The following is an 18,128-nucleotide window of genomic DNA, read 5'->3' on the forward strand; positions in this document are numbered from 1 at the left end:
ATCGAAATTCGATTCAGGAATAAACTGTTATCTATGTCACACATGGCAAGATTGGGGCAGAGATTTTTCAATGGTGTTACTAATTGGGAAGTCTCGGATAATCGCAACAGCAAACACAAATTTTGAAAAAGATATTAAATTTTTAAGTTCAAATATATATGTATCAAGATGTCAGCCTCATCAAGGACATTGTAAATAATTTCAGCGTGGTATGGCGCTTCTAATCACTGCTCTTGTTTCAAAAGAAAAGAAACTAAGGATTACAAGTGGGTGCCGGGGACAGTCTGTGTTCGCGTAAAAGGAAACAAAATCACGTATCAATGATTGACATCATTTGACGCTATCACCATAAATGTTTAATAGTTCAACGCATATCATCTGATCCTTGATAAAATTAAGTTTCGGTTTAAAACATTTCATAAACATTTTGTTTGATCGTCTGTCGCTAGTCATATTTGACTGAGCGTGGCATATGGCCCAATTGTCTTTCCATAATATTGATGAAATTCAAAAGAATCCGTTTTAGGCGGCAAAAGAAATCGTATTTTATTACTCGTGCTTTCCAGGGGAGACGCCTAATGTTAAATTTTGCGTTCAGTCACAAATCGTACTCAAGGTTGTAAAGCGCACGCGCGAAGTTAACCAAAGCGCATACGTGGCATGACTGCGTTTAAGCCAACATGCACATGTGGCATTGAACGAAAATGGCGTCGTTGAAAGTAAGGAAGAATATGTTGTCTACTACGTTCACACCGTTCGAGATAGACCCACACTCAAAGATGTCGAGCGTTTTCGGAACGGTTCAGTCCACGAACTTTGCGAGAGATCGCTTTACGAGCGATCATTTATAAGTGAACATCATTGCCATCACTCTAACCTAAGTAATAAATAATAACCTAGCCGACATCTCTAATGTATTTCTTTTTCTTTGTTTTTCATTTGACAGGACACCAGGAAAGCCCGGGTTCAATCAGATATGCATCTAGTTTTCAAGGGGGAAATTCCCGTACTTTTTAACACCAGCAAACAAAGCAAAATCGATCTTAGGGTGCATTTCTTTGGGAGAATCCAAGATTGGATTTATGATCTTAGATCAAACGAGTATTTCCTTCCCAACGGAAACCCACTTCCAGCTGGTTAGGATTAAGATAACTTGTATCAAATTGAAGTTCTACTAAAAATTTACGACTTTCTTCAAATTTTGGGTACATTGAAGGAAAAATAGCACTGAAAACTCACTTTGATTGCTCGCCATGATTTACGCAAATGGAGGAAACCAAACGTAGTTTTTTTCGGATCCATCTTTCAAAGAAAGGAACGGATCATGAATCTTAAAAATACCGATCCAGATCTGAGTGGAATCCAAGTGGATTCTTCTAATCAATAATCCATTTTCGGATTTTCAAAACGCAAAATCCGCTTTTGGATACAAGAATAGGGATTTGGATCTCCCCAAAGAAACGCACTCTAGCATATCCTAAAACATTGCACGGAGACATTAATTTTAACCTATTATTCTCAGCTGAACAGTGAATTACAAAAATTCAGGCTAGTGACTATTGAAAGGCAGATTACATCATGAAATTGTAAAGCGCTTCATCGAAGACTGCCAAACCTACAGTAGCAACAATCAATTGGTAATTCCGTATTAAATTGTAAGCTCGAGGTTTGGGGTATTTTATCTTGCTTATTTCCTGAATTTTTCAATTTACGAAGATCCCAACACCCTTTTTAGAAATGACTCACTCAAAACTCATTTGAAAAAGTGAACAGGATTCTTTAGTGGAACCCTTTTTCAATTACGGAATGTTGCACAGTCCTGCCTTGAGTATTGGCATGTTGTTCGCAACCCTCAGGAGGGGCTCCCAGGAAGATCTTTGAAGCAATTGGCGCGTAACGAAAAACAAAATTCCTTTGATACAACAGGAAAGTCAGTCGTTATTTTAAAAAAAGAAATCCTAACCAATTAGTGATGGGTTTAGCATCGATTAACTCAGTGGCTATAACGACTCAAAGAGCATAACATGACAAGCTGACTCGATGTGAAACACAATGTCGCACAACGTTTTTTTAACTTGGTCCCAATCTTTCTCGTCCGAGTGCTGTGCCGAGAAACGAGCTTCGACCAATCCAGGGAAACTGCTGATGGTGAGCGGAGAAGTGGGGCCATACACCACATTACTGAAAAACAAGAAGCGTTGAAAGTTAAACGCAAGTGCTATTTGAAATCTAAGACATTCGAAAGATCAAAGAAATCTGAGATTTAAAGGGACCTTAAATGCAGTGGCAGTCAACCAGCCTTTGCTGTCACTTTGCTTTTCATTAGGACGAATTCTGCTGGACCCTATTTCACCGTCTCAGATTTTGAATGTTATTACAAGTACTTCTTGTTTGACCGATTTTTAATATTGCGTATTTAGCCGTGATAAGTCCATCAAGAGCAAGTAAAAAAACAGTTGAGAAAACAATTTCCTACCCTATGTGAGGTCTTCCCAGCAGGCCATGAGGGTTACTAAAAGATCTCTCCAGCTGCATCAAGCGATCATTGGCCATTCGCAACGTGAGTGGACTGGTAATGAGATTTCGTAATATGTAATAATTATTTGACATTGCTGAATAAGATACAAAGAATTTTCAGATTGAGAAGGGGCGCGGCAGTCGAAAGGCAGAGTTAAAACTTAATTAGAAGATAATCCAAATCTACAGATTTGATTAGCTTAGACATCATTTGATGTGAATAATTATACGAAAACGAATTCAATGAATATTTTATCATGCATTTCAAATGCTCGAGACGTCTAAAAAAAGACAAAGAGGTATGATTTTATTACTTCCACAGTTACCGGCTATCTTTGCGTTACGTGACAAAAAATACTACAAAATACTCGACGAATGAGATTGTTTTGTCACGCAAAGAGAGTTATGCAGTGGATCTCAGCCAATCGCTAATGCAATAGGTCGTAACGATACCCCCTGGTTCATGGTTCATGGTTAATTGTACTTACTTGCTATTGTCAATACTGGTAAGATGGCTTTGAAAAGCAGAGGCGGCTTTCGAGAACTTTTTTATCGCAGACAAGAGCGGTTCTGGTGAAATAATAGAAACCGCAGTGATATGATTTTGTCAAGAGAGAGCACTAATCAGCGTAGATGGTAAGTTATAAGGCAAGTAATGCAAATATATCTGAAATGGAATTATTTGTGCTACTTAAGGACGGTGCCTACTAATTCAGAGGTATTTTTGCGCGGTTTACTGAATATGCGAAAAAAGCAGATCTCATTAAGTGTTATTAAAATCCAAAAGAAAATTGGGGGTAACCACGCATTAAACAAAGATAATTAATCAACGATATTAGCAAAAAGCTTTAAAATACAAAGCAATGAATGGCGTTCCTTTCCAAATTAAAGCTGAAAAACGCATGGTTACCCCCAATTGTCTTTTTGGATACCAAGAGCACTTGCTACGTTCTGCTTTCTCCGAATAAATTTAAAAAATATTCCTGCATTAGTAAACACTACCCATAGGAAATCCGAGTATCTGGAGATGCGCAGAACGTATGCGCAATAACAATAGTAGGTACCGTCCTTAACTGGAGTTTTCCTCAGTCAGAAAGACAGACGAGAGGCCAACTGTGCCATGCAAGGTCAACACACACTATTTTTAGTGAAGCAGACCTTCGGGGTACACCCGAATATCATGGTCCTGTTTTGGTAAGGCACGATTATCGTTTTGGCATGCTACGAATATGTGCATGCGAATTTAAGAGGACGGGTGTCCAGTATTCCAGTATACCGATGTCATCTGTATTTGTTAAACGAAGTCTCGACATAGCCTACTGAAGCCGGGTTCATTCAGCAGCCATGTTATATTGAGTTGGGTTGGCCCATCGCTCAACCCCTTTCGCTCCCAATCTTACTCTGCTACATAAATCCAAGATGACGGACAACATTACTCCTGTGGTCAATCATCGATATTACTCAACATCGTATATCGCGTTATCGGCCTCATGTTTTACCAGGTTTCGTTGTCTGTACAAATAGCTTTCAATGCAATTTGGGTGTAGCATCCTTTTACTGAACAGAGTTTGGTGCTTATAAATTATATCTTGATTGATTTTACCTAGATGGATGGTAACCAAGATATGGCGATGGAGCCTCGAGATTTGCAATAAGAGCGGGACAAATCTTCATGGACTTACCGAGAGTTATGTTGTGAAAGCTCAAGATGGTCTCATACTTTGTCTTGATGTCTTTGGCAAAATAAACGAGCTCTTCAGCGTAGCGCAAGGTGTCGAACGGCAAAAGTGGCTGATCAGCCAGAGTTAAACCGAATGAGAGCCACAACTGAGCTACTGTGCGGTGATATTCAAAACGGCGATCCACAAAATCCTTCATCCAGTGAAAATTATCAAGCATCGGATGGCTGAAGACGGGATTTCGCTTGCTCTATAAAGATAAATCAAAGAATATTAGACGCGGTACTTAACTTAGAAGGGGAGTAACACTGGAGGAAATAGAAGGGGTCATACCGAACCGTTTCCAATCCTACTCACAACCACGATTTGCCTGCATAAATCAGTGAACCAACCCTTATTTGAACTTGCTCCTCACATCTCCTGAATGAAGACAGGTCCCCTACTTTTCACGTGAAATCAAAATGAAGAGATGAGCATTGATACCAGATAAAAAGGATATAATTCCCGAAAAGCAACTGCAATTACAACAGGTGGACAATAGCAAAATTTAGTTTCTCGTTCACAACGACAAACTTCAAACAATACGGCTAAAAATTGAAATTTGCCAAAATCGATGGAATTCTTCACCGTCTGTCAGCCATGGACATGGAGTAAGTAGACTACCCTTTGTATGGTCATACGACATTAAGAATAAGACAGGTGGCTTAAACATTAGGATGTAACAAAAGTGATTGTGATCAAGGCAACCTTAATACAGCGCACACCCGAAAAAAAAGCAGGAAAGAGTAAAGACAGCCGAGAATAAGGAAAGCAAAAAGCCAGAATTTGGAATTTCACTTCCATCAATATCTTACCTCGTCAAAAGCATACTGGAAGCTTATTGACGGCACACCCAAACGGAAGTAAAGAGAATTGTGGTCACTGGTTGTTCCCAATCTTTCTACTCTGGAAATGAAATTTAATAAAAGCCTTTTGAACAGTAGTTAAAAAGGGTCTTCTTAGTCTCTCGGTAACTCCTACGTACTTAGGTAATCCAGGATTGTTTTTGTCGGTTGACTTGTTTTTCCAGTCTTCGTATAGCGTCTCTGTGGGAGCTGTGGATGTTGGTGGATAAATCTGTGAAGACAAAAATATCTATCCGTTGTAAGCATGAACCATCTGTATAAATGCCATATGTCTTTGCAAAAATTACCACTACCAGAGTATTTACTCAGAAGAGTTGAACCAATTCAGAAGGAATTCGAAGTACTTATAATAGGCTTGCGAGGTCGTGCATCAGCAATATTAATTTTAGTCAACTGCACGCTTCTTACAAATTAAAAGTGGATAAATTTGGAACAATTTGGAACACAGCTTTGATTCCTTTCCACCCTTGCGAATCACGACAATTAGCAATCAGTTATTACTTACCCTCCTCTTCCTTAGTATTATTCAAACAATGAAGAAGTGGGAAATGGATAACTAGGAGAGCACTTTGTGAAAACATTCCACCAATTTAAACAGTAAGAATTTGTTTGCATCATTTTTGACCAAACGACGAGTTAAGCCGTTTTTGCAAAATGAACTAGCTGAGTTTTATCAAGAAGGTATAGTTGAAGTATCATAAAGCAAACGGAACAATGATATTTGAGTCATTTCGACAAAAACAAGGAAAGATGTTAGTCCTTTTTTGGCAAATACTTTAGGGGGAAGAGCTGTTCGTTTCGTTGTCCAACCGGAAAGACTTAGTTTTTCATTCAAGGAAAGCGTTGGAATTATATCATGCTTTCATCACACTACTAATGATAAGAGGCGGGTTTAGTTACTGGATTATAGTGCTGTGCTTCAGTTCATATTTCTCCAAAATGAACTAAAGCACAGCGAAATGGACGAAATGCCGCATGATCTTACCGATTAATTCTTTACCTTCTTAGTTGCATTCATGAAAGCCAAGTCTAACAAAGGGCTGCTTTTGGCACTCAAGCTGTAGTTTCCTTCAGTGAAAGAAAAGAGGGAGGGAAATGTCTCATGAATTCGAATGTCAAACTTAAAAGTGGATTGAATTGAGACGTTTTAAATGGATCCATAATGAGATTAGTTTCGATTAAATGTTTAAAAATTGTACAGTTAGTACAATGAGCCATCAGAATGCTGGGTAAACATTTCGATAAACCATTTTGCCTATTATTTTGTTGTATGAACAATGTTGGAGCAATAAGCTAACTTTCTAAGATTTTTGCCGTGTCCTAGATCACTTGAATTGAAGTCAGTCAAGCCTTAGGGATATTTCCTATAGCCTATGGATCCTTGGGCAACTCGAGCGACTGCAAATTGCTTTTTCATCGTTTAGTCAAGGCATTATTACATGCAATGGAAAAAACCATATAAACCAACAGAGACAACTTTCCAAGAAATGGGCTTAGAGCTCAATAAAGGTGGGCAGACACGAGGGGTCATGTTGCACAGACATGTTACAGCGACATGTTGCAGCGACAAAAAACTTGTGTAGTCCACACTGAGGCGACATGTAGCAGGGACAAAATCACATGAAAACATGTGCACACACATGAAAATGTTGCGGGTACATGTTTCAGGGACATGTTGTAGCAACATGTCCCCTCGTGTGAACTGATACTTTTATTATTGTGTAACACTGACCAATTTGGGGGAGATTTTGGCTCCGCGATGTGTCCCATGAAGTTCAACTTGTCGAACTTCATGGGACACGTCGCTGCAACACATCGCTGCAGCATATCCCTGAAACATGTACCCGCAAACATTTTCATGTGTGTTTAAATGTTGTGATTTTGCCTCTGCTACATGTCCCCGCCACACGACCCTAATGCATGTCGCCTCAGTGTGTACTACACACCTTTTTGTCCCTGGAACATGTCGCTGCAATAATAAATTAAATAAACCAGCACACGATAATACCTGTCACAGCTGAGTCCACGTTAACATAAGCAACGGCTCGGTTAGACAGAAGATAGGCAAAGTCCTAAAATACAATTAGTATGTAAAGGTAATCGCATGATTTCAAGTGCAATTTGGAATAAATAAGCACAAGAATTTTTTTTAAAAGACGCACAAAAATCGGATGAGTGCAATGTGTAGTCTTTGAAAAAATTTACAAGTGCTCATGATTTGTTCCAAATTGCACAAGAAAAAAGTCATGTGATTACTTATTAAGAATATACATGAAAATGGTTAACTTAAGCAGAAGCAACGCAAACGGAAAAATTGCGCAACCTAGGGCTCGCATTGAACTGGACCTAGAATTTTCGAGAATGCCCTACATCGGTCCCATTCCTATTTGTGAAAAATACAAGTCAGTCAGTGATTAACTAACAAGTGTTCTATCCAATTCATAGGGTATCAGAACAATCGATCGAAGAAGCCTTAAACCCAGCTTAGCTGCAACGTTAGCCAAGTTACCTCAGTCCATCCGGTCGAACCAAAGATTCCATACTCCTCTGCTCCCCAACTGCAAAGGACTAATGACTTGTGGGGCCGCCATCCTATAAAGTAGATTTTCATGCCTCAGCTCCCTTGTCAATACCAAAGAGTCCATGCGAAGTTAATTTATGCCTAGATTCAGTCGAGTCTAAAGCCTCCTAAGCTTCAAGTCTCCTCCAAACGAGGAAATTTTACACACGGCAGTTTTCATGAACATGTAGATTTGCTCGTGTGGATGAGACAGCAAATATAATTGTCGACGCACGACAGAAAACGGTGAAGATGTTTCGAAACCCTTGGCCTAATTTTGAATAGTGCAGGGAGTGGGGGTGCAGGGATGGCGCAGTGGTGAGAGCACTCGCCTCCCACCAATGTGGCCGGGGTTCGATTTCCAGGTCCGGCGTTATATGTGGGTTGAGTTTGTTGGTTCTCTACTCTGCACCGAGAGATTTTCTCCGGGTATTCCGGTTTCCCCTCTCCTCAAAAATCAACCTTTGACTTGATTTACGTTAATGATTAATTTCAGTTTACAGTATCCCCGATTAGTGCTCCAGCGCTAGAACAAGTTCCTTTCCTTTCCTTTCTTTTTATATGAGGATACATGCACACGAGAAAATCATTTCTCATGACATTCCATTTTTGTCTGCCACAGCAGGACTAACTTCAAAAGGAATCTGGATTGCACGCCTAAGGGGCGTACTAAGTAACAAGGCTTATTTAACCTTCTCTTCGCATTTTCCCGAGTTGCCTGGAAATTTCCATCAATGTGGCCATTCCACTGGACGCATCTGTAGCTCCGAAACCATCTCTATGATTGCCAAGCAACACCAGACGATCTGCCAGCAAAGGAAGTCGATGATTAAAGGTAGAATTAAAAAAAGAAAACAGTTTTGTCGAAAAAAAGCAAAACTTGACTCTATGTACCGGGTTCTTGATTGCCATTGATTATTCCGATGACACTGTATGCAGGTTTTCTCTCCAACTTCATTTTAACACCGAGATGAACATATCTTTTGAGAAAAGAATAAAGTTGAGTGCATATTGACAAGTAAATACCCTCAAATGAATTTTGTTGTTTTTGACTGAGAGTGATGAAGGAGAACATCATAAATGAGTATTTAATAACACATTCCATGAGCGCCCGTCGACTTTAACCATTTTATTACTGTATGTGCTAAACAAAATATTGCGTTTCTGATTGGTCGATAACGAATGCATAAATAGATTATTGAGTACAATACGGAAGTTGCTATGAAAACAAAGCGACGAGGTTATCATCTCGTTTTGAGTACATAAAAAATAAAAAATCGTTTGAACTTGTACGTGCATTTCCTGATTTAGTGTCACTCGTGATGCTTTGAATGTTTTCAACTTGCACTCGCCTACTGCTCGTGCAATTTTGAGAACTTTCAAAACATTACTCGCGTTCATCATCCCCACGAAATTCACTCGCGTTCAAACAATTTTCTATACGTAATTGTTTATCTATCTTTAGAAAATTCTGAACCTTTAGATGCGTCACAACTTTTTCAACGTGGCAATAATAGACCAGCGCACGCTCTTGAGTGCATCATGGGTAATTAGGGCAACAGGTCGGGAAATTCATAGGTTTGTATGGAAATTCAAAGCAAAATTAATTGTACATGACTCTACTTTTTAGACTTTCGCCTTCATAAACAAAACAAATAAGTTCAAGTTTACAACTGAGATGAACTGGACTTGGTATCTGTTCTTTAGAATTCCTTAATATTCCTTTTTTTGTCTCCATACATTCTCCGTAATTTTGTACCTTTGGAATTACAGAAAATTTACATGCATGGCAGAAACTTTGTTTAATAAAATAATTTCTACGGAGTAGCCATTCTCTCCAACTTCATTCTGCCGCACCTTTGAGTGCATATCTTCTGTTTTGGAAAATAAATAAATAAATCAAAATTGCATATCATGAATATTTTTCAGCATTTTGAACTTCCGCACAAACCTTTGAATTTCTTTCCATCTTGCCCTGATTACCCATGCTGCACTCAAGAGCGTGAACTCGACTATTAGCGCGATCCAGTCATATGAGCTGAGATTACCGAGAGTCATTGAACTAATCAAAACGCCAGAAACGCATTATGCGCCGATCAAATCGAAACTTCAACATCCCCCCGGGCAAACCCCGGGCACGCAAGATAGTCAAATGCCCGGGGTTTGCCCGGGGGGGGGATGTTGAAGTTTCGATTTGTTCGGCGCATAATGCGTTTCTGGCGTTTTGCGCATTATGTGCATATCCAATCGAGACTTCAACCTCTGCCCCCCCCCCCCCACGGGCAAACCCCGGGCATTTGACTATCTTGCGTACCCGGGGAGTGGGAAATTTGACCTTCGCCTGCGTGGGGTGGGGAACATTGAGACGGACGTGTCAGGTTTTAAATGATTTTTTTTGGGCGCCGAAGTCGCTAACAGCTATAAAGCACGTGTTTGGACAAGATGGAAGAGTTTAAAGGAAGAGATATAGCATTTGCGAGATATTGGAGTATTTAAGACGACAGGAGCCGACAACGATTGTTGACAAATCCGACGATAGGGTAGGGCATTTGAACACCATTTTTGCCCGAGAACTAGCATACGCAACCAACATAAAAAATAAAAAAAAAGTGAAGCCGAGTCTGGAATCGAAGCCGGGCTACATTGGTGCGAGGCAAATGCTCTCAACACTGCGCCGTCCCTATTAACATCTCGGTGCATCATTGAGCTGGAAAAAAGTGCGTTTGTACAGATATCAGAACAGAATGATTGTTCCACTTACACTGAAATTATTTCCAGCTTATTGCTATAAAGTACCTTTTATCATTCTTGGCCATAGTGATGTTGTATGTGACCATTAGGTCTCCCTGCCAGTCTTTTGGAGCTTGGTTAGTGGTCAAAAGCCTAAAAATCGCAATCAAATGCAGCAAGTAGATATGGACAATAACTTCAAGATTGTATTAAAAAGTGTTGCTGCATGGGCGAGTGCCATTGGAAATGAGAATATTCTGGAAATTCTTAACCATGGTTAAACAAGGGAATGATAGTCCATGATAGTTTAAGAACTTCTTTTGTCTTCCTCTTCCTCCGATAACTATAATTAGTAACCATAGTTACATGGCTAAAATGTTTGATGATAATTTAATCAAATCTCGAGAGCGTATTGCGGCAGTGCCACACCCTGCCACGCACGGATAATGGGGAGATGCATGAATCGGGTAAAATTGTTTATTTGTCACGTTTATCTAAAAAGATAAACATTAAGTTTTAGTTACCCTTTAAAAATGACACTTTCTGAAGAAAAGAGACGAAAACTGGAATGATAATTTTTACTCGTTATTTTGTATACTGCTCGTACACCAAAACTCGTCGACAGTCATGGAGACTGAAAATTCAACTTGCCTGAAATGAATTATGGTCGATGGAAGTCGACGACAACTCGTGAAAAACTGTATTTGATGTTAAGGCGGAATTGATACGAAGTTTTCAGTTATCATTAACCGTTATCATTAATTCGTTGTAAAAAAAAAATCATACACAGTTTCAGCTTGCGCAGCGCCTTACATTACTAGCTTACTTCAAAAAACGATATGCATCCTTGTAAGATACTGGGTGTACAGGAATCTCTGGCCTCATGTTCATTTTATCTGAAAGAAGGATAAAGAAATTACAATAAGGAGCAATTTGAAATGGATCATTGAGGAGAAACTAATTGAAAATAAGACCCGAAGGTATATAAAAGACATTGAAAATTTCAATCCCCATTAAATCATATTGTTGAGTCCTGTTGGACGATATTGTTTTCTGGATGGATGACCGTCTGGCCAAACCACGTGCTGAATACATGCCTCAAGGAGCTAGGCTATCGTAGTTGACATCGTTCTCAACCTGGATCGAGTTTTTTTCCTCCCCCCCCCCCCCAATCATAGACCCGCGAGTAGCGGCTGCAAGCCGGCGAAACGCTTTCGGCCCGATTTTAAGTTCCGGCTCGCAAGTAAGGCTGATAACCAATATGTTACCTTTAGACGGGTGCCCTGGTGTTTGAGGGACTCCTTTCTTCAAATTAGGCAGAGTTCTTCTCTGTACCCCTGTGGGTGGCTGCCACCAGTTGTGATGATATGTAAAAGCGTCTGCTTCAGTTGTGTGGTCGTTGGGGTCTGTGTACAGGATTAGCCCTACTGCTCCTTTAGCTGCCGCAATTTTTGCCTGAAATAACAAATGGCGTTGCAATTAAAAATCTTTCCTAGAAATTATTAAGATCACCTCATTTATTTATTTATTTATTTATTTAAGATCACCTCATTTATTTATTTATTTAAGATCACCTCATTTATTTATTTTTGAGGAACTTTCTGTAAAACCATTTCTTGTGACGTTGGTATCCTCAATAAAGATGATTACTATCTATCTATTTCACTTCAATCTGCAAACATTTTATTCAGCATAATTATGCGATTCCAGGCCTTTCCTGTTTGCAATAGACGCTTCATCTGTCGATTAATCTTATGATGTCTACTTTGTTTTGTCTTTGGCGGTCGCTTACCACATACCTCCATCTTTTAAAACTGGCCAATCACGATTCTTTTCTGGTTAGTTGCGTGCGTAAGGACGAACTCGACACGTTTGAAAACTGATGACTTTTTGGCCCGCTTCCAGCTTTCCACGAGAGCTTTTCCAATCGCATGAGCTATTGTGACATATATCATTGCAACAACGTTGGACAGTGGTCCGAACCAGGTTTAACTGCCTGGAAAAGGGGCATGCAAATCTGTACCCTGACGGCGCCTATTTTCCACTTTTAACTATTGTCGTCTTGAGAACTACACTGTGAAAGACTAATACAAACAAACCACCAAATAACTTCATAAACCTATGGACTTACTTTATCCCTTACGTAGGTTTTTCCATATTTGGCAATGATTATGTGACCAGAAACTTTGATGTTCATTTCACGAAGTCTCTTGAAGTCTTTCAGCGTAGCGTAGTTAACATACACGAGGTGAGCCTGCAGCCAGCAAGTAACACAACGTAAGAAACATGTATTAAAGGGAACCTCCACTCTTTCTACAGAATAAATTTAAACCGAAGAAAAAATTATATTTACAAATAAATTTGTTCGAAGTGTTTATATCAGGAAAAGTGAATATTTTGTAGCGCCGCCATCTTGAATAATTGTGACGTGTTACAGTTGTCCTATTGTTCACAAAGAGCTTTGGTCTAATAGACCTTATCCATAAATGACGCTCACATTTATAATTCTTTTGTCCACATGCAGATTAGCCTACCAAGCCTCATTTTAGAGCAAGAATTATTTAAATTCACTGTATGGTATCGAGGATTGGTAGGCTAATTTGCACTTCACTTTTGCCATTTATGAATACGGTCTATAACAACAGGGCAACCGTAAAACGTCACAATTATTCAAGATGGCGGCGCCCGCGAAATTTTAAAACCAAATTAGGCGATTCTAAAACTTATTTCTTTCGGATACAAAAGATTTCTTTGAAAATATTTTAGATTGACTTGACTAACAGTTATTTACTGTAATTTAAAGTTATTTTTTTTGTTGAAGTGGAGGTTCGCTTTAACTCTGCAGTCTCATCAGTTATAGTTATAAGTGCTACTTTGAAAGCAGCGAAATGAAAGCCTGAAAAAGTTAGTCTTGAAGGGGCTGAAACTCTGAATTTCACGCTTTTACAATGATTTCGAAGCTGCTAGAGAAGCGGCGCCGCAAGACTAAACATTGTCTTCCCAGTTCAAATGTACGACTTTCATATTTTCTTAAAGGTGAAGCCAAATCAAATATTAGGAACAAAAAAATCCGATGATTTAAACATATGTAAAATAAAGTGGCTTTCAACTCACTGAAACGTTTCCACTTCTTGAGTAAGCATTAAATGTTGAAAGAACTTTAAGGTGCTTCTCGGATTGATCGAGTTCCTGAGCAGTGAAAAGCATCGTGCCGTCCCCTGCATTGATTGATACTGTTCCCGTTCTTTCTGGATATGAAAACAGAACATCATATTTCTTTAGCTCCACTTTGTCAAATCCATAATCCTTCCACTTCTTCTGAATGTATGACGCTTCTTTCCAACTGACATTCGAGCCTGAAAGGTGCGGTAACTTTGAAAAGTACCTGAAAGCAACACAGACCGGACGTTCAAGTAAGTATTTGCTTTCCCTATATTGTTAGCCTAAGGTTAGGCTTTCAAATCTCCGCGAGATTCAGGACTCCTTATAAGCCACACAGTATGTAGGCTTAGCTTCTGCCAAAAAAAAAACCTTGATTTGCACTACGATTGTGTAAATAAGACTGTAACCTTGACTGATTCAGTCATGTCACAGCTCTAGTAAGAGACGCTCAATAAACAAACCGAAAATAAAGTCTTAAATCAATTGAAACAATAGCCTAGGTTGCCAAAAATAGAAGATGCTACATTATGTAATATTAGCAGGTTGTGAGTGCTGTCTTAATAAATCGACTTCCAGAGATGACAAAATGGGATTTTTTTTCATTATTGCATTTGTTTTCAGGTGTTTCTGAATTAATTGTCTAATTGAAAAGATGGACCTTAGCAACTAAAATCATTTATTTTCGGCCTGACACTTTAATCAATGACTACCATTTGTTGCTGTTAAAGTAAGTTGATTCCGTCGAACTTTGCGAAATATTGTTGTGTTTATTTCCAAGAAATAGAAGGAAGGGTACTTTGAAAAAGCTGAAGTAATGGTTTCTGAATTTCTAGCCAAAAAATAATCAACCAAGCAGATCTACACAATGAGATTCAAAGCTAAAAGGCAATTAAATGCTCTTTAATATAAACGAACATAATCAGAGCCTTATTTTTTACAAAACAAACGGCTAAGAAGGTTTACCCAACTGGGGACTCTTCCCGGCATTAATAAGTGAGATCGAGCGAAACAAGGGAATGTGTCCTTATTCATTAATTTGCCAGAGTTTTTGATTGCTCAGGCTGACAATCGTGATTGTAGTTGATTTATATGATATGTTAAAATGACTCGTGTTGCAAGACTTACCTTAAAAATTCTCCGATACTCTTACTTGAAATTCGATTTATGTCATTCTCGGGTGAGATGTGCAAGTGGTTCACAATGAAGAGCCTATCTTTCTTGCACGAATTAATATAATTTACAGTTATGAAATATCCACAAAGACCACCAATTCCAAACAAAATCAATACAACAAAAGCTTTCAAAACACAACGGCTAAACCTCCATCTCATGGGTATTATTGTGTTCGCCTCAGCTTCATCTTTTCTTATAAGCGAATATTTCCTTCCTTGATATTGTCGAGAAAGTTCCATGTTGACTTGCGAGGTTAGCAGAGGCTCTGAATCGTAATCATCATAAATATATTCGTCTTCGACAGGAAAATCCTCTCTCGGTCCTCCTTCACTTGAGATATAATCGGTCTTGATACCACGTGTAGAGATATTCGATGAATCCATTTCGAGTTGAAGGCGCAAATTTCAGTTTTTTTCATTCAACTAGTGTCCTCTCCGTTGAGAATGGTCTGTCGTTATATTCAGAGAGCGTTCACTCTTAATTCGAAATGCATTTAAACAGTTTGATTCAATGTGGGTTTAGTAATCGTGGTTTTATTGCGACAGAAAGTTTCAACTGCTCTGCGGAGTTGCCACCTGTCAGAGGAGGTTTTTGTTTTCATGGCGGGTTGTGACGTTTGAGACCTTTTTCAAAAGACACATGCACCGTAAGTTACCCGCTGGGTTTTTTTGGAGAGGAAAGAGGTTTAAATTTTCACAATGATTATCAGACTACAAAATTTAACGGAATGTGAATTATCAGCTTTTGAAACAGTAGAATGGTAAAGTGATGACGTCCCAAAGACTCAGTTCATGAAATTGTGGGAGATACTGAGATATTCTGAAAGTACATGATGAAGAATGGCCACTTGCCAAAAATTAACAACATATTGCAATTTGGGGGGTGAGAAATTGGCCCTTTCATGCTTCAGTGACTCCATATTTTGTTTTTGTTCTAATTCTAAACCGTTTAGAACAAAGACAAAATTACAAGATGTGTATGGAGTCAGTAAAGCATGAATGCGCCAATATCTCACCCCCAAATTGCACTAAGATGCTGATTTTTGGCAAGTGACCATTCTTCATCAGGGGACAGCTATTCTTAGAGTTATTTTCCTAGAGTTATGTCGTAGAGTTAGTTTCCTAGAGATGATGCCTTTTGTTTAGGACTGAATATATCGAAATTGGTCTATTAGGCATAAGGTTAGCTTTTATGCATGTTTAGGATACTTTTTGTATTTCTGGATTCAGGATTTAGGCCTTCCAAAGTCTTGAATTTCCAAAATGTTGAATTCAGGATGTTGGCCTCCAAAATCTTGAATTCACGATATTGGAAACTTAACTCTAACTCTAATGTCATAACTCTGTGAAAATAACTATATTGCTAGTCAACCTCTCGTCAACATGTACTTTCTGAAGATCTTAATGAATCCCATAATTAAAAAAAATTAAATATTTGGACGTCACACCTTTTTATTTAATATTTTAATTTTTATGTTATGTGTTATTTTTTTTATACCACACTTTACAAACTAATTCAAAGGTAATTTTGCCCCGGTTTCTGATTATGCAGGAGATGTCGATCTTAACAACTGTTAATGAAATCCAAAAAATAAATTGGGTGTAACCACGCATTTTTCAAAGAAAATTGATGAATAATATTTGTAAAAAGCTTTAAAATACAAAGCAATGTATGTATGGCGTTCTTTCTCAAATTGAAGCTTAATTATCTCTCAAAAATGCGTGGTTAACCCCCATTTTCTTTTTGGATACCAAGAGTACCTACAAAGATCTACTTTCTCCGGATAGTTTTAAACCGCGCAAAAATACCATTGTGTCAGTAAGCATCACCGATAGGAAATTAAATCCGAGTATCTCGAGATGCGCAGAACGTCTGCGAAATAACAATAGGCACCACCCTTAAGTTCAGGGTTGGTGGCTAAGTAATTCCGGAGTCGAAACAAATACACAATATTGACTTTTTAACATCCTTATAAGTAAACGTTTTTTAAAGATATTTGAAGTAAAAACTAACGGTAAAACGCGCGACGTTTCGTCCAAACATCTGCAAGTGCCGCCGAGTGTAACTAACATAATCTGCATCACACAGGTCATATTTAAATTGATAAACAAGGAATTGTTGGTTGACAATAGACGGCTTGGATTCGCTCGGTCTCAGATGTTGTTTGATCTTGTGGTTAACAAACGAGGGCTGGAAGGTCACTTGAATTTTCCGGCTCAGATCTTTGAGTTGTGCTCGTACAATATCGGCTGAAGCCTAGTCTTTAAATAGCAGAACAACGCGAACAGGATCCGATTCATTGTTAACAGCTGGTAGCTCGAGAACAGGTTGATCAGAAGCTTTGACTGCTGCAATAAAGTGCGAGATGGTGGAATTAATTAACCTGTCTGGGTAACTCAGTCGAGAAAAGAAGACCACTGATATTCATCGGAAAAGTAGGACCAATTCTCTATGTAAAGTCAGATTCAATTCGTGCAAAAGGTTTTTAATCATTTTTTTAATTATGTTATTCTTGCATGTTTTTTAACACCCTATTTTACATTTTCATATTTTACATACTTTTACTTCTATGTTTCATATTTATACTTATGCTAAAATTTTTGTCTTCACTTTTAGCTTGATAATGACTGACGTCCGGTCGAAACGTCGCGCGCTTCTACTGTTAGTTTTTACTTCAAACGACTTTTTAATGTCCGCTCCTGTTGAATTCAGTGAAATTGCATTTCAGCACTGAATAATCTCAAGTGATAAGACGATATTCATTTCCAAGTTTTAATTTCCTCGGTGGAAATCTAAGCAGCCCTCTGCAATAGTCATGCTCCTTGGGCGCTACGACGGTCTCTTTATATTCAATTTTTTTCAAAACAAAGTTTCCGATTTTTTAGCAGATGTTTTTTTTGAGACGTATGGCGTATGGGATCATGGGATAGCGTATTTGTAAAATGTTGAGTAGTAACAATCCACTTCAAATAAGAATCAGAAGTGATTATTATTCAGTTACAGAATTTTTCATTATTTTGTAGCTGAATGATAATCACTTCTGATGATGTATGTTGTAACATATGAAACGTTAAGTTTATAAAAAGAGTTATTCAGTTCGAGCAAATGTTTCTAACCCCTGCTTGTGTTTGATTCGTATTAAAACTTCAATAATTAATGCGCTAATTCAAAGAATTTTTATGAATCCACTTTCCGCTATAAATAATGAGCTAAAACAATAAAAATAAAGAAAAATGGTTAAAAAGATAAAATCCGACATTTCGGAGTAGTTATGACTCCATTATCAAGGAAACATTATATCAGATAATGCAAATTACATTATTTAGCCCGATTTTTGGCGCAAAGAATTAACGAAGGGGCGAAGATTATAAAGCTTAAGAAATGCCGAAACAAATTTGACTG

At 38.4% G+C, this 18,128-nt stretch overlaps 1 protein-coding gene across 1 annotated transcript; it reads right to left on the reverse strand.

The window, feature by feature from the left end:
- Positions 1-337: 337 nt before the first annotated feature.
- Positions 338-15,268, reverse strand: LOC138026513 (N-acetylated-alpha-linked acidic dipeptidase 2-like). Its single transcript, XM_068873893.1, has 17 exons — positions 14,679-15,268; positions 13,506-13,776; positions 12,523-12,645; positions 11,660-11,846; positions 11,218-11,287; positions 10,458-10,544; positions 8,556-8,641; positions 8,354-8,467; positions 7,611-7,693; positions 7,110-7,173; positions 6,102-6,169; positions 5,221-5,312; positions 5,051-5,141; positions 4,200-4,446; positions 3,006-3,087; positions 2,477-2,569; positions 338-2,181 (listed from the first exon to the last, which is right to left on the reverse strand). The coding sequence occupies exons 1-17, from the start codon at positions 15,107-15,109 to the stop codon at positions 2,001-2,003; spliced, it is 2,370 nt and encodes a 789-aa protein (XP_068729994.1). The 5' UTR covers positions 15,110-15,268; the 3' UTR covers positions 338-2,000.
- Positions 15,269-18,128: the final 2,860 nt, after the last annotated feature.

The sequence above is a fragment of the Montipora capricornis genome, chromosome 12 (assembly GCF_036669925.1).
Source record: "Montipora capricornis isolate CH-2021 chromosome 12, ASM3666992v2, whole genome shotgun sequence".
Lineage (NCBI taxonomy): Eukaryota > Metazoa > Cnidaria > Anthozoa > Scleractinia > Acroporidae > Montipora > Montipora capricornis.